General features: G+C 44.8%; 1 protein-coding gene across 1 annotated transcript in view; it reads left to right on the forward strand.

The window, feature by feature from the left end:
• Positions 1 to 2,582: 2,582 nt before the first annotated feature.
• Positions 2,583 to 22,375, forward strand: part of LOC124095270 (zinc finger protein 844-like) — a 37,992-nt gene continuing 18,199 nt past the window's right edge. The window contains exons 1-2 of the mRNA XM_058580641.1: positions 2,583 to 2,664; positions 9,698 to 9,783. Coding sequence (XP_058436624.1) covers positions 2,583 to 2,664; positions 9,698 to 9,783 — 168 coding nt within the window. The remainder of the gene's footprint in view (positions 2,665 to 9,697; positions 9,784 to 22,375) is intronic.

Genomic DNA, 22,375 nt, shown 5'->3' on the forward strand with positions numbered 1-22,375 from the left:
TATTATTTTTTTGAGGGGTGGGGGTACCAGGGATTGAACTTGGGATCACTCAACCACTGAGCCACATCCTCAGACCTATTTTGTATTTTATATAGAGACAGGGTCTCACTGAGTTGCTTAGCGCCTCGCCATTGCTGACGCTGGCTTTGAATTTGTGATCCACCTGCTTCAGCCTCCCTACTGGGATTACAGGCACGCGCCATCATGCCTGGCCTTTAAATTATTATTATATGGAAAACCCTTCACATTTTACTAATTTCCTCTCTTCACTACAACTAAGAGTGGTGATTTTATAATGGGTATATATATATTTTTTTCTATACATACTACATAATAAAGATATGGTTAAAAGCATGAAAATAAAACTTGTCAAGAAAAAAAGAATAACCAATTTATAATTTTTTTATAGCATGGATGTAAAAATAAAAGAAAGCAGCAGGTAAGCAGTAAGCAGAAGAGATGAGTAAAAGTATCTGTAAGGTGAACATGTTTTGTAAGGAAAGTTGCAGTTGATAATGATGTGTTTTTTTTTTTAATGGTGCTATTAAGGTGAGATTGCAATAAATCACCAAGTCAGTCTTAAAGCAGGAGATGGAAACTTTATTTACCAGTTTGTGCTCTAGATTCACCAGCTGGCGGGCCAAGGAGTAGTCTACAAATCTATGCCCTTCAACCCCCTCTCAGGGTTTGAGTATGCCTTTTATAGTCTAAAATCTTATTAATCACAAGTGGCTATTGCTGTGATTCAAAACCATAAACAAAAGATGAGATATAAAATCATAAGCAGAAGAGGGAGTGTGTCAAAACATCCCTAGTTGAGTACAAGTTAAAGAATGGTTACTAACATCTAGACAATCAATCTCTGATAGGGTACCTTGTAAGAATTGCCACTTTGTGTTGCCAGACATGCTATGCTAAGCAACTATTGATAGGTACAGAGGCAGGGCTTTCCCATGAGAGAATCAGTTTTTACATGATGTGGAGTCAACAGTGCTGGGATGGAACCCTTATACATGCTAGGCAAGCACTCAATCAACTGAGTTACATCCCCAACCCACAATGTTTTTGTAACAATCATGTGTGGTAGAAAAAAATTTGCTCTTAAAATAAAGTGATGGATTGTTCCTGGATGGGCAGAAGGTAGTACAGGGCAAAACTGCTGTCATAAGCACCAAGTTCTAGGTCTAAACAGGTCCTGAAACTTCAGAGGAAGTTTCAAAGCATTTATGCAACATGAATTTTGTAAGAGGAATTTTGTGAGTTTCCTAGTTGACTCTATGTTAAAATCATTTCTAGATCATTTTCTAAAAAATATCTAATTCACTGTATTAAAGTGACAAAGTTTTCTTAACTTCTTGACCTAGTGTTAGAGAAAAACAATTGAAAAAGTTTATTTAGTTTGTGTATACATAAATATATATTTTAAATTCTGAACCTGTTTCTTTAAATGTCCAACCATGTCCTGCACTGCAGTTTTACAGTTTAGAGCAATATTTTCCTTCAGTGTAGCCTAATTGATTTTTCTTGGCATTGTTCAGGGTATGGAGAATTTTAATCTATTTTTTTTCTTTTTTTCATACTGGAGATTGAACTCAGTGGCACTTGACCACTGAGCCACATCCCTAGCCCTATTTTATATGGAGGGTTTGCTGTCAATACCCATAACTGAGACCTGGGAAGGAAACAGAGGCCCAGTGTGGGCAGGCAAGACAGAATAGGTAGCCCCCATGTCCACAGGAAGGTTATAGACTTACCCGCTACCTGGAGTGTTACCCTGGGCTCAGCGAGGGTGATGGGGGTCCTTGAGTCCGGGCTTCTTCAGTCTTCTGCAAACTCCAATAGTTCAAGAGCAGGGACCGCCTGGCTGGTCATACCTCTGCGTGGAGGCATTGAGGAAGGGCCAGCCATGGGGCAGTCACTCTCCCAATGTCCTGTCTGCTTACAGGTGGGGCATGGCCTGGAGGGGGGCCATGGGGTTGGGCATTGGCAAGCCCAGTGACCTTTGCATCTACATTTGTAGCAAGCCCCTGGCAGAGAGGAATGCTGGCTCCCCCATGAAGCTTCCCCTGGAGCCTTAGGCCTCAGGGCCACTGCCAAGGCCTGTGTTTGAAGTGTTACCTTTTTCTGTAATGGAACCTGCTTGGCTAGTTCAGTTGATTCCTCCCAGGCATTATAGACCTTAAAGGCCATTTTCACCAGATCTCAGATGGGGTCTGAGGGTCCTCCTCAGCTCATTTGAGCTGTTTTCTAATATCAGGGGTTGATTGAGTAATGAAATGGGTTGCTAACACTGTAGCCCCAGAGGGAGACTCAGGATCCAGCTTAGTATATTTGGTGAGGGCTTCTGTAATACAGTTGAGAAGTCAGGCTGGATTCTCACCTGGATCCTGGGTGATTTCTCTCAGCTTATCAAAGTTAACCACCTTATTGGAAACCACGTGCAGGCCCACTATAAGACATTGGACCATGCGAACACAGTGACAGTGACCTTGTTGACCATCTTGGTGGTCCCAGTTGGGTTTGGTTAGGGGAACCACAGCTGCTTCACCTGTGGGGAGAGTCATATCTGTTAGATGATCAGCATGTTTTCGTGCAGCCTGCTGGATGCGGGCTTGCTCATTGGGGGTAAGGGTGGAGGGCAGAATGACGTAGCCATCATGCCAGGTAAGATCCTAAGTCTGGAAGAAGTATCAGAATTCCCTTAGTATAAGTAGAAGAATCAGCAGAGAAGGACCCAAGACACTTTTCAATCTGGGAGAGATCTTGAAGTGAGAATGGAAAGTGTACTCGACCATCCCTTCGGCTCCAGCCACTTCCCTGAGAGGACAAAGAAGCTTTGAGTTAGCTGGTAAGAGGGCCTGGTGGGACTGGGTGTGGGCACTGACAGGAGAAGAGAGGAGGGGTGGGGTGACGGGAAGGGTTGTATCAGTAGAAGAGGTGGGTGAAGGAGTCAGGGCTGCAGGAGAGGAGGAGGGAGAGGAGGGGGAGGGATGATAAGGAGGGTCCTGGAGTGGGGGAGGAGAAGCTGTGGTAGCAGGAGGAGGGGGAGGGGAGGGTGCAGGTGTGGGAGTTGAGGAGGGAGAGGGTTGGTCTAGGTAGGGAGGGGGAAGACAGGAAGGTGGGGCTGTGAGCATCTCAGATGGATCTGAGAATGAGGAAGGGGGTATGGGAGAACAATGGGAAGGGATTAGGGATTTCCCCTAGCCAGGAAGACTTGAACTGTAGAACAGATAGATCAGAGGGTGGGACGGCAGCAAATATCCCAAAAAGCCTGACATAAGGGACTTATGCCCACTTCCCTGTCTGGTGCCAAAAATTGTCCAAATCAGTGAGGATTTGAAAATCAAAAGTTCCTTCTGAGGGCCATTGTGACCCACTGTCTAAGTCACACTGGGGCCAGGCCACAGTGGAGTAAAAGACCAGGTGGTTAAGGCGTAGGCCTTTAGTGAAAATTTGAATATAGATAACTCAAGGGAGTTTGGGGTTCTGAGGACTTGGTGTTTCCCATGACCTTCCTGCACCCTCAGGCATGGGTGGGAACAGAAAATGACATCCCAAATTCTGATCACACTCACCCAATGGGTAAGGGCTGGGTGGGGCTTGAGGTGACCCTACAACCCAGTGGGGGCCCACAGGAGTACTGGGGACATCTCCACAGTTCCCAGGCCCTTGAGCAGAACAGATGGGGGTCTATGGCACTGAGGACGGAGAGGGGCTGGAGGGTCAGCGAAATGAGAGAACTTACCCACTCCTGTTGGCCTGGATGAAGGGAGAAGAAAAGAAAGAGCAGCTTAGGAATTTCCTGGTTCATTTGAAGGAAAGAGTAGACCTCAACCCCTATGAGGGAGGCTCAAAAAGCCCTCCTGGTTTTTGGCACCAGATGTGTGGTCAGGCACCGCTGACCAAAAGGAGGCAAATTAAAAGCAGCTGAACAAGGCTTTATTGAGATTCACTCCCTGGCGAGACCTTCCAGTCCAACAGAGCGGGTCCAGGAGAATTGCACCCAGGCTCAGATGGATTGGAATTTTATTGGGTTTAGGGCAGGAAGGGAGGGCTTGGGACAGGAAAGGGAGGTTTTTAGAGTCCCTTATCCTCCTGGGGTTGGTGGGGGGATATTGCTGAGATCCGTGTCCTTCCAGAATTGGCCAGAGACCCTGCTGATTGACAGGTGGCTAGGAGGCACCATCACTCCTTGTCTGTCGGCACCTGATTGGGTTGCCTGGTGCTTTGTTCCTTAGCCACCTCAAACCAACCAACACTGGCTATGACAGTTCTTGCTTTATAATTGTCTTATCTCAATTATAAAAATCTTATATTTATAATCTATATATTTTTACTAATCTATAACCTATAACTTACACTCTTGATGTATTTGTCAGTTCACACTACAACATTTCCAGATACCAACCACTGACCCTAGACTCCCTCCCATTTTGTCCTGTAAAACAGACTCCAAATTCTTAAGCATTAAAATTGACTACTTCACTGATTGATAGAACAAGCTTCAAATTCCTGGGTGCCCAAAGAAAGTTGATATGCTCACTAGACCACCTCTCAGGATAGCTATATAAGCACAGGCCCTTTCTTTCTGTGGGGGCTCATTTTCCACCAGGACAGTGGGTCCCACCACAGCATGATTCATCCCTGCATCCCCTGCTTCTGTGCATAACTTCATTCCTGAATAAATCACTGAGCTGATTTGTGAAGTTTGCATTCATCCCAGTCTTTTTGTGCTAACAAGTTCTGTTTCCCCAGGTTTTGAAGGTTGAACATGGAAGAAACACTGAGGCAAGCTTAGAAAGCAAGTTTTATTTAAAGAGTAATAAACAAATTTCTCCCAGGAGGAAGAAGGGGCCAGAGCAGGTATCCAAAGAAGCAGGAATGTCCTGCCTCTTTATACATCTTAGATTTTCTTTGTTGTCTTGCCCCCTTCTCCCTTATCTTTCCCCTTCCTTTTCCCTGGTTAGTTGACATAGGAGGCTAGGGTGAACCAAAAGGTGGGAAGTAAATGGGGGGGGGGCGCGGGGAGGGCCAAATATGGTGTGATCCACAGATCTTATCAGACCTAAAGTGATAACCTCTGAGCAGGTAGCAGGCCAGGAGGCATAATTAACAGCTCATGCCTGGAGGACACTTCCTGGGTCTGGTTACCTTAGCAACAGGTGGAGCTGGGGGAAGTGCTTTGAAAGGAGGAGGAGAAAAGGGCAGCATTTGATTTCCTTTCCTTTCCACCCAGTTCCCACCTTCTGGGAAGACCGAATTATTGGTACAGACCCAATTATTGGTTATGTACAGACTGTCTTTTGTCCCCAGCTTCAACAAAGAGATATCTCTGGAAAATGGTTCAAGGAGTCCCAGAGGAGAGGGGGATCTCAACTCAGCACAGTGGGGCTGATGGAAAAGAGTGTCAGCAGGAGCCAGACAGAGGCATAGACAGGCTTATTCAGGAAGGCAGATGTTGAACCATGGTGCAAAGATAAGACCACCAACTCCAATTTTTAAATTAAATTAAAGCAAGCTTATATTCAGTACACAAAGAAAGGTGACCAGCAGCTGTCTCTCCCAAAACTGGGCTAGAGATCAGCACCCAGCTATCCAGGTAAAAGGTTTTATAGCACAAAAAATTACAAAGGGGGTTGTCTTGGGAACTTACAGCTAACAGGATTCTGGCAAGCATCATACTAGGGCAGATGGCAGGTTAATGATCTACTGGCTTAACATTTCAAGATAGGGAATAAATCGAGATTCCAACATCAGAATTTATGAGGTACCACAGAAGTTTAATTTTGGGAGGGTTGTTTTCTGGTCAAGGAGAGCCAGGTATTGGTGAGTTCAGAGCATGGGCAGAAATTTCAAACAAGTTTAAACATCAAGTTGTCAGAACAAATAGAAATCTTAGTATTTTATATTAAAACAGAAATGAACTTTTCATAACTTTGTGATGAGATGGCTCCCAATCTTAAGATAGAATTTGTGTGGGTTCATCAGCAGATACACATTGAAGGGAGAATGCAGGCTGCGGAGAGAGTGAGAAACAGCCCTGACTGGGGTAAGGGTCCAATATTTATAAAAAGGCTGTATGATGGGCCAGAATGGAGGCAGATCTAGGGTGGAGCTGCACAATTTCTTGCCAGTTTTCCTGCATGGTGTATTTACCTCATTTTATAAGGGTAAGGGCCAAGGGCAATGGTCAAGGCTTGCAATTGAGTTTTCTGTATCTCAATGGCTTCATTCTGCATTTCAATGTCTTGAGGGTGTTTCTTTTTTTTTTTTCTTAAAGAATTTTTTAATTTTTTTTTTTTCATTTTCGGCGGATATTACATCTTTGTTTGTATGTGGAGCTGAGGATCAAACCCAGGCCGCATGCATGCCAGGCGAGTGCGCTACTGCTTGAGCCACATCCCCAGCCCCGAGGGTGTTTCTAATAGATATGGGAAATGAAAAACTTCCAAAATAATGTAGTCTGAGAAAAAGGAGTAAAAAAAGAAAGTCATGTATTGACAGCTTTCATCTCCCAAGACAAATGCTTTCTAGATGCTAATTGCAGGCCAGAAGGAGTTATCTTATCAGGCCTAAAGTGATAACCTCTGAGCACTTTGATCTCTGGAGTAAGTCCTCTCCAGATGCAGAGCACAGACCCCTGACCCAAAAGCCCAAATTCCTAAGAGCTCACACTGACATGTACAATGATTGATAAGAAAACCCCCAAATTACTGGGTGCCCAAGAGAACTGATATGTTTACTAGGCCATGTAAGGAGCATCTGCCATAGACATGCTGGGACATGCTGGGACTCACTAAGTTGCTGGCCATAAGGAAGAGCAGCCATTGGCATGCTTCTCATGTCTGCTTTCAATTGATAAGGAGCTGTAAGGGGAACTAGCCTTAGGCATGATTAACAATGATTGGTTTCAATTGATAGGCAGCACAGCTCCATGGAAATATGCAAAGAACATGCCCAATTGCAATTACATCATCTCATTAGACATAACCAGTGACAATGACTTTCACTGGGTGTAATAAGTCATCAGCACACACCACCAACTTGGTATTTAAAGTGCTTGTCCTGCTATGTAGGCACCCCCTCCTCCACAGAAAATTTTAACTAAGCTTCTCCAGAAATCTTCACCATAATTGATCTTAGGACTATTAGCAGAAGAGTCTCTACAAAAGAATTCAATGTAGGTAAACTTCCTATTTTCCCGTTGCTCTGTTTTACTTGGCCACTGATCTGGAAGAAATCCAGGTGCAGAATGCCACTTTACTAGTTTTTCACAAACATTTATCCAGTACAGTAGTTTTTAGAAGTGTGTTTGCAAATGCAAAATGTGATAATAAAAAGACAAATCCTTTAACAAGGCCTCTGGCCTTGAGCTGGAGCTTCACGAGATGTCTATATTTCTAAGATGAGAGAAGTTACTAATTGGGCTCCATGGTAACAGCTGGCAGCGGGAGGAAAGAAAGGGGAGAAGCAGCTCTCTCCTTCTCAGATGTTGTCCTTGAAGGGTTAACTTGCCCAGAACGGTGAAAGAAAAAGCTGATTTTATGTGAACTTCTGCAGACTGTGAACTTCTGAGCCCCTCCCCTTACATTCTGGGTATAAATTTCCCAAACTACCTGACCTTGGGGTCCAGGGGATTAATTGATTACAGCAAAAGCTGTACCCTCTGAACCTGGCTGCAGCCAAATAAACTGTTTTCTGCTACATTTGGTGCCTTGCCTTATCTGTCCCTACAACAGCCACACTGAAGAGTTTTGCTTTGATGACATCACTGAGACTGGCTGCCTCATTTTCATCCCCAGATCTAGGAAATGGTGTTCCTTGATATCCAATCATCAGCTGGAGATTACCACCAGACAACAACATCTTCTGCTCTTCCTCTAAGAGAAGTCACAAGGCATCGGAGGTACTTTGGGGCTTGTGGTTGCCCTAGGATCCTGTGATTTGCTTGTACTGTTTAATTGCCCTAGTATGGTGTGATTTGCTTATAGTGTTTAACTAGTGTGTGTTGATGGTTAGTTGGGGTGCCCCAGCATACCCAACAATTTTTGTATTAATTGTTTATATTTGATATTGAGCAATTTATAATTGCTCAGCCCCTCACCATTGCTGAGGCTGGCTTTGACCTCTTGATTGACTTGCATTCAAAGACAGTCTGCCTCTGAATAATTATCAATAGCGCTGCTCGTGATAGTCACCTCATAGGATAACCTATATAAGCCCAGGGCCTTTCTTTGTTCGGGGGGGGGGGCTCATTTTCCACCAGGAAAGTGGGTCCCAGGGCATCATCCCTGCATCCCCTTGTTCCTGCATGAAACTTCATTCCTGAATGGAGAGCTGAGCTGACTTGTCAAGTCTGAGTTCATTCCAGTCTTTTTTGCGCTAACAGTTTCCTTCAAGATTGCTTATTTCTCTCAATATTCTGAATCCCAATCTCAACTTGAGTGCATTTTGGCACATCAGTTCATCTCTGTTGGTCAGGTGGCGGTGAAAAGTAGTTTTGAAATGAGTGTAGATTCCCCACTTTGCCAAATTTTTTTTGGATTTTTTTCTTTTTTTGTACTGGGGATTGAACTCAAGGGCACTTGCCTACTGAGCCACATCCTGAGCCCTTTTTTAGTATTTTATTTAGAGACAGGGTCTCACTGAATTGCTCAGCCCCTCACCATTGCTGAGGCTGGTTTTGACCTCTTGATCCTCTTGCCTCAGCCTCCCCAGACACATTTTGGGTTCTTGTGTTGCAAATTTTGAAGAATAAAATCCATGAAAAAAAAAATCCAAAGACAATCACTGACGGGAAGTGTTAAAGGAGCTGGTTTAAGTAACAAGAAATAGAACTTCCGCCGTTCAGGAGGGGGGGGCCTGATAGCAGAAAAACTCATTTAGTTTGTGAGCTTAGAAGTTTATATACGGTTCTGGGCAGAGAATGGAACAAAATCTTTCCAAAGTGGTTATTGAAAAAGTATTCTGGGGGAATGTGGGGAAGGGAGGGGAGAAGAGGAAACAACTTAGAACATAATTTTCCTATGTGGGTATGAGAAAAATGTATTTGGACATATATATTTTATATGTCCAAATACATTCCACTGTCATGTATGGCCACTAAGAACAAATTTTTTAAAAAAAGAAGAATGCGTCCTGGGCTTCATCCTCACCTTCCTTCTATTTTCTGGATTTGGGACAAAGGAGCTGGCTGGAGACGTTCCCGCCAGTGAACTTCAGGGACTATGAAAACCACTCTTGTCGCCTGCTTGTCGCCTCACACCCAGCTCTCCCCTCCAGCTGCGTTTTCAACATCCTGTCATTTTACATTTAACGCAAAAACTGTATTCTGAAAATGGATCACCGGACTTTCTATTTCGTAAGCAGCGACACTCGCTGGTCCTATTTAGTCACCACCTTCTATGCCAGGCCAACACGAGGGCTTCCTGCCAAGGTCAGGCTCCAACAAAGCCCTGAAGTCCTGCCTGAAAAGGCCTGGGCCGCGTGCCGGTCGCTAGGGCTGACTTCAGCCAGGGATAGGATGGCATCACTGTCACTCAGCAGTGCTTGTGCTCTTCCAGGGGGGGCGCAGGGTGGAACTGTCCAATCAGGTGTGCAGGGGAGAGGAAGGGCGGGCTTCTGCAAACTCGCAGCCTTGTCTTTCTCAACCTGGTCTGCTCTTTCCTCCTCCGGTTGGGCGTCCACTGCCCACCAGTCCCAGGTGAGTCCGCGCTGCCTGTGTCCCGCGAGTCCCGAGACGTCCCTCCGGAGAACGGCGGGTCACTCCGAAGGCCCCAAATGGTGAGTGTGCGGAGAAGACAGCGTGACCAGTCAGCACGAGCCCGGGGGACCTGGAGTGCGGGGAGCTGCTGCGTGGGGCAGAGTCCCGGTGTCAGGTGGCGCTGGGCCCCTGACCCCTGGGCCCATGGGGCTGGTCCCTGGCGTCCTATCCCTTCCCTGTTGGCGACATCTCTAGGTAGGTCCTGCAGCCGTTCCCAGACTGTGTGGTGAGCACGTCGCGGAAATGAGGGCGAGGACCTGAGAGCTGGAAGCAGGGAGCGTTAGTGGCTCCAGGTGCCTGAGGGACAACAGCCTCGAGCTCAGCAGGCCTTTCCTGTTATACATCAACAAGTTCGGAGTACATGGAGGCCGAGGAGTTGGTGCAGTTCTATTGGAGGATGCATTTTACAGTCCTTGTTTGGGCTGGAGCTTGTCCTCAACCTAGGGACCCTTAGCTCATACAGTTAGGGACTTTTACTGCACTAAGACCAAAGGGGAGTTCTTCAGTCCCAGTTCCTTTGTTCCCTGCTTTTGCTGCAGAGGTTCTTCACGATCCTGAGGTTAAAATGTCCCCTCCCAGAGCTGCTGTTGACAAGTGCTACACCATAGCCTGTGATCTCTCAAGCTGCCAAGTTTCTATTGTGACCTATTCTAAGCCCAGGAGAGTGTCAAGGGATCCCCAGGTGTATCCTCAGTGTGACCCCAGTGGGGTCCCATTGTCCCTGATTTCTCTACAGGAATGACCTGCACTCCTCAAAGACACATGCATCCTAATGTGCACCAAGCAGGGTCTCAAATCAGTTTACCATTCTGGAGCCTCGCTTCCTTCGGAACTGGCAGCAAACCCCTACAATTACAGTTCTCTCCCAGCATTCCCAGAGGCCAACTGCACTACGTGAGAAATAGAAAGTCCAGGGCTTCATTTTCAGAATACAGTATTTATCCTTCAATGTAAAATTGGGATAAAGAAAGGCAGCCTGAGGGGAAGCAGTAGAAGGAAAGGTTCCAAGCAGTTGACACACAACAGCACCACAGCCTGTGGATGGGCAGATCAAAGTCCATGCACCTGACCAGCCTCTGATAAATGGGATGTTCCAGGAGCAGTTCAGACCAGAGAGGTCTGAAGAAAAGAAAACATTTCTTTTAGAAAGAAACACCTTTCTTTTAGAAAGAAACCTTTCTTTTTAGAAATAGTAACTGGGTAAAGACGAACTGGGTCTGTGCCAAATTCATTCACCCCAAGAAGACCTTCCTGCCACAGAGAACAGAGGGAGGTGTGGCAAGAAAAGATGCAATTCTTTAACCCAATGGGAGACAGTAAAACCTAGCTGACATTCAGAGGACACTGGCGGCCCCAGGTCCTCAGCTAATGAGGAAGGGGTGGGGGAGGGGCCTTCTGCCCTGGGGATGAAATGCTGATTGTCACAGCTGTGGCTGTGCCACATCTTGCAAATGCCTCGCTTCTTGCTCTACCGCATATTGCAGAGCATAGTTTGGGTTTGCACAGGTGAGCATGTGTCTCACACACACCAGGGCACTGTGGGTGTCAACATTTGTTCCCAAGGCTGCATTCGTGTGGAGAGTGCCCTCTGGATGGGCTCAGAGCTGTGAAGGAAGAACAGTTATCCTAAAGAGCAGGGGAAACTGACCCCAGCAAGGTGGAGCAAAACCCTACAAAGCTCTTCAGCAGCAGGAGGGGGGTGGGAGGATGTGCCTGGTGACAGGTGACTGACCTGAAGCTGAAGTGTGACCTCTCTGTGTCCAGTGGTGCTGACCTTCCTGGGTTTGTTTTTTTTAAATTAATTGTAAAATGTAACTTATTAGTAGAGATGAAAGATTAGAAAATATTCATAAAGGGCAAGTTAGAGGAATAAGTCAGGTTAAAAAAGAAAGAAATGGACAAGAAACAAAGAATCATTTGGTCTTGTATACCATTAATTGAAACTTCTTTTGTACTGTTTTTCTTCCCTAGAGTGAGTTTACTATGTTTCTCGGATACTTTTTTTTTCTTTCTCTCTTTTTCTTTCTTCCTTTTTTCTTATCTATCTCTCTCCCTCCCGCCCCTTTCCCTTTGGGGGATGTTGCTAATTTAAAATAGAATTCCATGGCTTTTCTTTGGTGATGCTTCCTGGGAATAGAAATGAAGAAAACCTCTGTTTCAGTGTGGCTGCAGAAATTAATGCATTTCCAGAAGAAAGTACATAAGATAGTTTCCTTATTACAAAGATTCACTGTTAGACCACGATGCACGAAAAGACCACTGACTCCAATTAAAATCAAATTAAAGCAAGCTTATTATTTCGACCGGCCGGGCTGCCTTGCCCATCAAAATCGTGGGAACCAAGGACAGCTGCGAGGCTTCCTTGCAGCCCAGTTTTATAGCCCAAAAAGTTACACAAAGGGAGGTTACAGATAACAACACTCTGAGGAGCATAACACAAGTTTACATTTTTGCTGGCCCCGGCATCAGAATTTATGGAGATCTTAGAGACTCAGAGAGGGTTGTTATCCGGCCAGGGAAGGCCAGAATTTATGAGGCGTCACTAAGGTTTAGGAAAGGGTTGTTATCTGGTCAGGGAAAACCAGACATGGGTGAGTTCAGGGCATGGGCAGGCATTCCAAGCAGCTTTACAACATCAACTAATGGCCAGGCCATACAGACATCCTAATATTTTTACAGAAAACAGAAATGAATCCTTCATAACTTGTGACAAGCTGGCTTCTGATCTAAAGAGAGAATTAGGCTAGTTATATCATCACCAAATCCTAAATTGCAGGGTTGAAGCAGTGGATGGCTGTGTTCTGTGTCCTGTTATCTCAGGTGAATGTTTAACACTGATTCTTCAGAGACTGAGAAACTTCTAGTTCTAGTCACCTGAGATGATTGTTAGCAAATCTTATCTTGGAAATAGTAATTAAATAACATGTTCATTTTCTAAGTGAGATGGGTAATTTTGATTTTCCTACTGAAGTATTAAATTTAAGTGAATTAAATTTTTTTCTCCTATAAACATAAACACTGAATTTGAGTGTTTTTACTGGGTTCTTTAAATACAAGTCTGTTCTGTTGAAACGTTGACTGAGAAGCTGAGATCCTTAATCCCAGTAAGTATAATCCAAGGTCAGACTGGATCCTGAAAAGGAGGTCACTGAAGGTCCAGTCAGAGCTTCCTGGGCAGCCTCCCCTACGGAGGCCCAGCTGCTCACACCAACCCTGGAAGGAGCCATTTAGATTGAAAAGCTCCAGAGCTCTGGAAAGCTGGGTCCTCAGGCAGATGTGATCATGACCAGATGGGAAGAGTAAGGAGAAGCCATTTCTGAGGATGCAGTTGATATTGCCCAGGGCTGTTCCCAGAGTGTGCAATGAAACAGATTCAGGTGAGAAGCAACTTTATGCTAAAGGAGCACTGCAGGAGTGGGGAGAACCACAGGTGAGCTCTGCAAGCACCCACTGCTCATGGAGAAATGGGCTGCTTTCCTAGGGAGGGGCAACACAGTTGGGGAGGGCATTGAGGAGGGGGGGCAGGGTCAGATGCCAGGTCAGAGGATGTTTCACCCAATGGGAGCCTGTTCTATGGAGGGGTGAGGGAGTGGGGGGGTCCCATGTTGTCTCCAGCTACCAGTAAGTCAGAGTTTTCGGTTTGATTCATGAGGGTTTTTTCTGAGCACTGAAGAGAAATCTGTTCAGCTAAATCCCTATGAGGGTTGGGATTTTCAGAATCAGGGTGTGTCTGCCCTGGGTTAAAAAGGGAGCATCTTCTGAGTCTTAATAGGAAGGGGGTCTCTTGTGCAGGTACTGCTGTAGCAGCATGCAGAGGAGGGGGTTTTCTTTATTTATAGTTTTTTTCCCCCAGGATTCCTTTTGGCAGTTTCATTTTGGTTTGGAGATTTTCAAGAATAATTTTTAAAATTTGTTTTAATTAGTCATGTATGACAGTAGACTGCATTTATGCATTATGGTATATCATACATAGATGGGATATGATTTCTCATTTTTCTGAATATACATGTTGTGGAATCACATTGGTCCTGCAGTCACATATATACATAAAGCAATAATGTCTGTTGCATTCTACTATCCTTCCTCTCCTGCATCCCCTCCTCTTCCCTCCCTCTAATCTAACTCTATTCTTCTCTAGTGCCCCCCCACCTTATTGTCAATTAGCATCTGCATATTAGAGAAAATATTCGGTGTTTGTTTTTTTGAGGTTGGCTTGTTTTGCTTAGCATGGTATTCTCCAACTCCATGCATTTATCAGCAAATATATATATATATATATATATATATATATATATATATATATATATATGAATGAGACACTTAGGTTGATTCCATAATTTAGCCATTGTGAGTTGAGCTGCTATAAACATTGATGTGGCTGCATCACTGTAATATGTTATGTTGATTTTAAGTCTTTGGGGTATAAACCAAGGAGTGGGATAGTTGGGTCAAATGGTGGTACCATTCTGAGTTTTCTGAGGAATCAGCATACTGCTTTCCATAATGTTTGTACCAATTTGCAGTCTCACCAGCAATGTATGAATGTAACTTTTTCCCCACATCCTCGCCAACATTTATTGCTGCCTGTATTCTTTATTTTTTTGATTTTTTTTGTAGTTGTGGAAGGATAAAATGCCTTTATTGTATTTGTTTATTTATTTTATTTATTTATTATTATATTCTTCTTTTTTTTCTTTTTTGTGGTGCTGGGGATTGAACCCAGGGCATTATGCATGCAAGGCAAGCACTCTACCAACTGAGGTGTATTCCCAGCCCATTATAGGTTGTGGAAAAACCAGTCCAATCTGTGTTTTAAAATTTTGTCCAGAAGAGAATGGATGACTATCAGTGCTTCTCTCCCAAGGGGGGTGGGTGGGTGTTATTTATTCCTGGGATGAGTTACCTCCTCCTGAGCCAAAGCCTGGTTGGGATAACATTAATTGTGCTTTCCAGGTCCTTTCACCCTGAATGGCTTTTTTCCTAGACCTTCAGTAGATCAGGCAATTTCCTTTTCCTTGATCAAAACTGGAAGCACTTGTATATGGAATCACTGCTTTTTGGGTATGATAACCATCTCCCCAAAAAAGAATTAAATTCACAAAGCCAGTCTTCTCCTAGAAGACATTGGACAATCCACACACTGGACAACTGAGCTAAACTGGGTGTGGTGGCACATGCCTGTAATCCCAGCCAGGCAAGATAATCCAGGAAGGTGCAAAGTTCAAGGCCATTCTCTGCAATCTGGCCAGGCCCTAAGCAGCTTCCTGAGGCCCTGTCTCAAGATTCATCTTACAAAGACCAAGAATGTAGCTCAGTGTTTAAGTGACCCTTGGTTTTATCTGCAGTACCAAAAAAACAAATGAAAAAAAGTGTACCTAAATCCTTTTTATTTTTTAAGTAGCTTTCAAGGGTTTGAGTATGAGATAATCAGCCATCAACTTTAATTGGTTCCCCACTATCAGGTGTACCTAGAGGTGCTTTCTGGATCTTTTTCTTCTAACAGGCATATTGATATTCCATGGAGAGGGCCCTTTTCATCCTTTTCTTTAGGCTACCTTGAAGATTCCTTTCCAAGGTTGGCCAACAAAACAGAGTTGGTTTTAATTTCTGTTCCCATCAGGCATCTACTAAAGGCCCCATGAAAGTCACAATGACCATACTGAGATTGTTGAGGACCTCAGTCTGCAGAAACCAGCAGGGCCATGGGGCAGGTGCCTGCATACCTGGGGACTCCAGGAGATCCTTGTACCTCAGCTCTGTGGGCAGCAGCCAGGGCTGAAATCAGATGGGTCCACTTGCCAGAGGAAAAGCACAGCATTGGCTGTTGTCAGGCATGAGGGGTTTTGTCTCTTTAGCATGGAAGGGGGTTGCCTGAAGGACCAGATCTTCCCAAGAAACTGAAGCAAGAGCCACTGCTGGGCCCTTTATGGGCTCCAATTTGTTAATGAAGCTTGTTTCTTCTTGTCCCCAGTGCCAGTCTAGTAATGAGGACTTTTTTTTTTTTTTTTTTTTTTTTTTTTTTTTTTTAAGAAAGGAAAAAAGAAGGTTTTGTTTGGTTTTAAAGGAAAAACACAGGAGACTACTGTCTAGAGGCTGTGATTCTGCCCACTGGGGGCCGGGGGCAGCAGACTTTTAAAGGGGTGTTTCAAAGACTACCTCCCAGGGTGCCCTGTTTGGGTCATAAGTCACTCATAGACTTTGTAGATGGCTGTTTCTCAGTTCTTCTGGCACCATCCCTGCAGACCTGTGGTGTGTGTACTCAAGGACAGGTAACGTGGCCTAGGCTGAGCATAAGAGTAGCCTTGCTTCTCCAAGATTAGTGATAGAGAGGGAAAAGAGAAAGGGAAAAGAAGTTCGTTTTTTAAAATGCTTCAATGGCAGAGTATGAAGGGTTATTTTGAAGCATAAAGTGGACCCACATTACACGAGGAAGGGGTGGGCTTGTGCTTCTGGTTCTTATCTTCCCTAGACATGGACCCCTCCCTCTTCAGTGACTTTGGGTCAAGTGTCCCTTTGGGAACTAACAGGGCCAATTGTCCTCAGCCTCTAGCCTGCCTTCTGGGGTTGAGTCAGCACTGTCTGGACCTCCTGTGTCTCGCAGCATGCAGTGCACTTCAGGGCCAGCTCAGCTCCCACAGCCCAGGTCTCCCAGTGTACAGGAGTGCAGGACGTTTTCAGGGAATCTGGATGCAGTTGGGGTCTGTGTGAAGCAGCAGTGGCATGCAGAGTCCCTGTCCCTCATTTCTCCCAGGAGTAGTGAATTTACCTGTTCACGTTCTTCCAAATGTGCAGGAAACAGGGTCTCCAACCCATTTTCCATTTGGTGCCTGGCAACTCCTCAGGGCTGGCAGCAATCCCCTAACATTCCAGTTCCTGAAACAGGCTGAAATTGAGGTGACTTCTGCATCCTCAGGTTGTTCTGCCTCTGAACTTCCTTGGGCCTGAGAGGGCTGCTCCTCCTCCATGTGTTGAGTGTCACTGACTTGGGCTCTGTCTAGCACAGGGAAGTAAATCTGCACGTGTGTGTTGCCTGTTCTTTCTCACTTTGCTGCCTTTTCTCTTACGTAAGTTTCTGTCACTTGAGTTGTCTGGGGATGAAAAATAGAAACAAATCTTTATATTCCTTCAAAACTGGCTTTGAATAAACGGTATGTATTTCCAATTTGACTTGAAATATTTGTGAGCATGTTTGTGCAAGATGAGCTAGAGTTCTTTTGTTTTTGGTAATTGTGAGTGCAGATTTCTTGTGAGTGGAAAGAATGACTGGAAGTTCACCATAAAGTACTTACGAAATGAAAAAGGAAGGAAGAAAGTGTCAGGTCAATGTTCTCTTTTTTGTCAGTGTTAAACCTGACTACCTTCCAGGGTAGTAGCTTAGTGGTAGAACCCTTGTCTAGTGAGCCGGGAGCCCTAGGTTGAATCCCCAACACCACCAAAACAAAACAAGAAAGAAAGTTACCCTTTATTTTTTATTTTATTTTATTTATTTATTTATTTAGAGAGAGAGAGAGAGAGAGAGAGAGAGAGAGAGAGAGAGAGAGAGAGAGAGAGAGAGAATTTTAATATTTATTTTTTAGTTTTCGGCGGACACAACATCTTTGTTTGTATGTGGTGCTGAGGATTGAACCTGGGCCGCACGCAAGCCAGGCGAGCACGCTACGGCTTGAGCCACATCCCCAGCCCAGAAAGTTACCCTTTAGTGTGGTGAGTTTTATAATATGTAACAAAAAACTTGTCTATTGTAACCAAAAAGTTAAATTTTACAATGTATGGTTAGGTGGTACCAATTTGGGTTATAAAACCTTATGGCTAAAATGTAGCCATCTTGAGCTGCCCAATATGAACAGCTTGTCCACATGTGGGCAGTAATGCTGACCCTGACCCTGGCCCTGGTCACACCCCCACGTATAATCTTCCTTTTTCCTATGGATCACTGTAGCATCCCAAGTGATCCAGTCTTACCTATACACCTTCCCTTTGCCCTCCACAATTTTAAATTAGCCAATTGTGTGGATCTTGACCTGAGTTCCTCCAGTCAGAGCAAGGGTCAGTGCTGCGTTAGGGTCAAAGCAGGTGGATTTCCTTCCCACCCAGGTAAGCTCGCTTGCCAGACTTTGTTCAGTAGCATGCTCCTCTGCAGAAGTCATGTTTGCCTTGCCCAGCTACCTCCGAGTGCCCGTGTGATCCCTCAGAACAGCCTGGTATTTCCACCAGAAGGAAGGAGAAAAGACAGAACATGATGAAGAAAATATTGATTTCTTTTTTAAAGCAGTCCTTATGCCTTTCTTCCCTAGGCACAAACACTGTATCAGTGTCTCTGAGCAGAGGTTGCCCTTTGGAAACTGTACTGGATGCTGTGTCCTCAGCTACTGTCCTGGCATTGCATGTCCTCACTGCCTGGGGCTCCCATATCATGCCCACTGCTGCCCTGTGCCCTGGACACTATATTTTTCTTCTAGGAATTTCATCGCTTCTGGTTTGATTCCCAGGTCTTTGGTCCATTTGTAGTTGACATTTGTGCAGGATGAAGAATGAGGGTCTCGTTTGGTTCTTCAACATATGGGTAATCCAAATCCCCTGCACCATTGGTTATAGAGGCTGTGTTTTTTCCAGTGTTTGGTTTTGGACATTTGCAAGGATCAGATAACTGTATCTAAATGTGTTTGTTTCTGTGTCTTCTAATGTGTACCATTGGTCCATGCGCCTGTTTTTATGTCAGTACTGTTATGGTTCGGATGTGAAATGTCCCCTGAAAGCTCACATCTGAGCCAGTGCATGAAGGTTTGGAGGAGAAACAATTGGATTATAAGAGTCTTGACCCAATAAGTGATTTAATACCATGATAGTGGTTAACTGAGTGGTAACTGAAGTGGTAGGGTGTGGCTGGATTAGTACTGAGAGCCATAGCCAAGTAGGAATAACTCATGGCATTTTGGGTTGAAAGGTGATTAGGGTGGCTCGGGGTTTAGGGTGGATCCTGCTGGGATTAGGGCGTGCAGTTTCACAACCTAAGCCCAGCAACTGCCAATAGGAGAGCTTCCCTTTCCCCAGGATATAAATACCTCTGTGTGAATAAAAATTTGCAGCTTGATCAGAACTCCTGTCTTGCTTTCATCCTTCGTGTCTCTTGTCCCTTCATTCCTCCCCGCCTAGGTTCGCCGCCCTCGTTGATGTCCTGCCGGTCAGACAGATTAGGTAGAAATTCAGGTATGGCTGTGGGTATATATTTGTTTTGTAGACTTTTTTGTGTATGTGTGGTGCTGGGGATTGAACCCAGGGCCTTGTGCATGCAAGGCAGGCACTCTGCCAACTGAGTTAGATCCCAGCCACATGTGGGTATACGTTTGCATCTGGCCAATGGAGACTCTTTCTCTGCTTTCTGATCAAATGTAGGCTGCTCCCTGCCACATGGTGTTCTGCTTTACCTGGTGCCCCCAGGAGTTGGTCAGCCTTCTGTGGACTAAGACCTCTGAAACCAAGCCCTCAAATAAACTTTTCCTCCTCTAGAGTTTTTCTGGTCAGGTCCTAAATTTAGTCAAAGCAGTGAAAAAGCTGACTAAAACAACCACCAAGTGGTTTTAGTTGCTGAAGTATTTAATATTTTGATGAGATTTCATTGAATCCGTGGGGCGCCTTTGGCAGTGTGCCCATGTTTATTTTGTAACCCACTAGTTTGGTGAATTTTTTATTAGCTCTAACAGTCTTCTGGTGAAGCTTTGTGGATCTTGTCAGTTAAGATCCTGTCACTTATAAACTGGTGATTTGATTTCTTTCCTATTTCCTTCTCTTGCTTAATTACTCTGGCTCTTATTGAATAAGAATGTGTGAGTGGATATCCTTGTCCCAATTTTAGAGGAAATACTTTCAGTGTTCCTCCGTTCGCTGTGGTGTTGTATGGGATGGTCTTTATGATGCTGAGGTCAGTTCCTTCTGTCCCCAATGTTTTCAGTGTTTTTGTCAAAATGGGAGCTGTCTTTCGGTCAAAGTCTAACTTTCCAGACCCACAAGCCTCCATCTTCTGTGTCCTTCCTAATCACCTATCTACACTGACAGCCTGTCTTTAATTCCTGGTTGATTCCCCCCTCTCATTTTAGGCAATTTTTGTTGCTGTGAGGAAACTGGTGATGATGGCTCTTGGTGCTTTGAGCTGAGAGGGCAGTTCATGGGGTGGGGCAAGCAGTTCCCTTTGGAAAATTAGGTTGGTCTGAGGTCTGTGGCAAAAGTCTGGTTCAGGAAGAAAAGGTTGTAACATCATCTGGGGTGGGTGCTTCTATGAGGGAGAAACAAAAAAATATGAGTGCTGAAATGAGATTAATGGCAAAGTAAGTGTTATGGCATCTGGAACACGTCAATGAATATCATGAAGAATAGAAATCAATAATCTCTCACCAGAAGGTGTAAGAGCTAACAAGTTGTCCCCAGATAAGGCAAGACAGGACAGGCCTTACCTGGGAATGTACATCTTTAAAATTGCCAGAGTTAATTAGAAAGTTAAATATAACATTGAAGCTACTTAATGTCATCTGAGTTTTGTAGGACATCATTTTATTGGCATAACCTCTGTGTTTAATAGAGATTCCTTTATTTCTGTCACTTAGGGCTAGATAATTATACGGGCAAATATCGAATAAACCTACCTATGTTAGAGATTAGGCAGATCTGTAGGCCTTAAACTGAGTAAAAAATTCTGCCAGCCATGGTGGCACACAAATGTAATCCCAGCAGTTCTGGAGGGTGAGGCAGGAGGATCTTGAGTTCAAAGCCAGCCTCAGTAACATTGAGGCATTAAGCAGCTCAGTGAGACCCTGTCTCTAAGTAAAATGCAAAAGAGGGCTGGGGGTGTGGCTCAGTGGTTGAGTGTTGTGAGGAGCAAAGTTGTGACATATGCAGTTGAGGGGAGAAATAAAGAATGTCCACATGCTTCTGCCCTTTTCAATGCTTTATTCACTCAAATGACTCAATACCATTTTACTCTATAGGTTTTTAATCAAGAAAATGACAATTTTTAATGCTAGACACTGCCATAGACATACAGAATTCATAGCAAACAATTCTAGATTAATTAACTCACAGCAAACAGTTCTAGATTAATTCTAAGCACTGCAAACACACTTAATTTTGACAGGCTAATGACAGACATTCCCTCTGTGTGCTAAGTTCAAGTGTCAGGTCAAAAACTCAAGTGTTAGGCTTTAAATCCAGCAGATGCACACTCACTCACACCAGGGTGATCAGATCAGGAGCCAAGCCAGGCTTTTCCTGGGGTGGAGCTGATGGCCAGCTGAGGAGAGGTAGGGAGAAGTTGTGGCTTTCACCAGGGTCAAGATGTGGCTGTAGACTTTGAGAGCTGTGAGGATCATGCAGAGGATCAGGCAAACACATGACAAGTGATGGATGTCAGTCCAGATCCTCATCAGGCTCTCCAGCTTGAGTGCATCCTTGTTTTGGCTGGCTGAATGTCTATTCATCTGCTCTATTATTTATACTATATTTGGGGGCCTTTGATTCCCCTTTCAGTCCTTAGCAGCTACCACTGGATTTCTCCATAACATCATTTACCCTGGGGTCAGAAACACCTGGTCTGGTGGTCTCCCCCTGATCTTCTCACCTTTCCCTCTTATCAGGGGAGGACAACCTGCCAGAGGCTTCGCTCTGCTTATGGTGTGAGGGGAAGTGACTTGTTTGTGCCTAAGGGCCACACTGGAGGGCTCCTTAGGTGTGCCTGGTGAGACTGCAGGTTTCAAACTGGAGTTTTTAAGATGGAGTTGCTTAGGCTCAGGCCTAAAGCCATGCTCACATCGAGTACCTATGAGTTCACTCCCTGGCCCCCGAAAACAAAACAGCAACAACAAACAACAAAATTTCTGACTCTGGCAGTTTCACTTGACAGTTATCAGGCACATCTTCTAGGAACCTCTCGTGTGTAGACTCCAGTCTTGCTTATCCTTGGTGTGTGGCTGACAGGTGTACATGTGAAGGTCCATCAAATAACTGTTAGGGCTGAGGGTATAGCTCAGTTGATAGAGTGCCTACCTTACATGAATAGGGCCCTGGGTTCAATGCCAGCACCTCAGAAAGAAAAAATGTAACTATTGTTTCTTCTTTTAAATACCCAGGGATGACTGTGCTTTGGTCTTTAACTGTTTTGCTACATAGTTAAGATCCAGCTGGTCAAATTGACCTTTTCCCAATCTGTTGTTTAGGGTCAGCTGAGTTCCCAAAAGGGTCTTTCTTGGGGAACTTGAGAGCAGCTTTTTAGTTCTTTTAGTGCCATCTGCTGGGTGCCAGGGTCCCCTTGATGATGTAGCTTCCTTGGAAGCATCAGGGATGTCTTTCTTCTCCAGTGACCCTCCTCTTTGAGCAAGTGCACTGGCTGCCTTTTCGTTTTTTCAGTGACCACCCCCCCCTTACCCCCCCCCCCCCCCCCGCCGCCCTTGGGAATTCATTTAGCCTAGAGTGGAAAGCTCTTGGGGAAGTTCCCGGGTTCCACAGTTGTAAGCTAACTCTGAGGGCAAGAGCCAAATACTGTTGTTCCTGGCCCTGTTACTTCAACCTTAATCTTTAAGCCTTGGTCTTAAACATTCAGCAAGCTTGTCTCACCAGTCTTAAAGT

This window comes from Marmota monax, unplaced genomic scaffold (genome assembly GCF_021218885.2).
Source record: "Marmota monax isolate L192 unplaced genomic scaffold, Marmota_monax_Labrador192_F-V1.1 WCK01_AAM20220418_F8-fsc00327, whole genome shotgun sequence".
Taxonomy (NCBI): Eukaryota; Metazoa; Chordata; class Mammalia; order Rodentia; family Sciuridae; genus Marmota; species Marmota monax.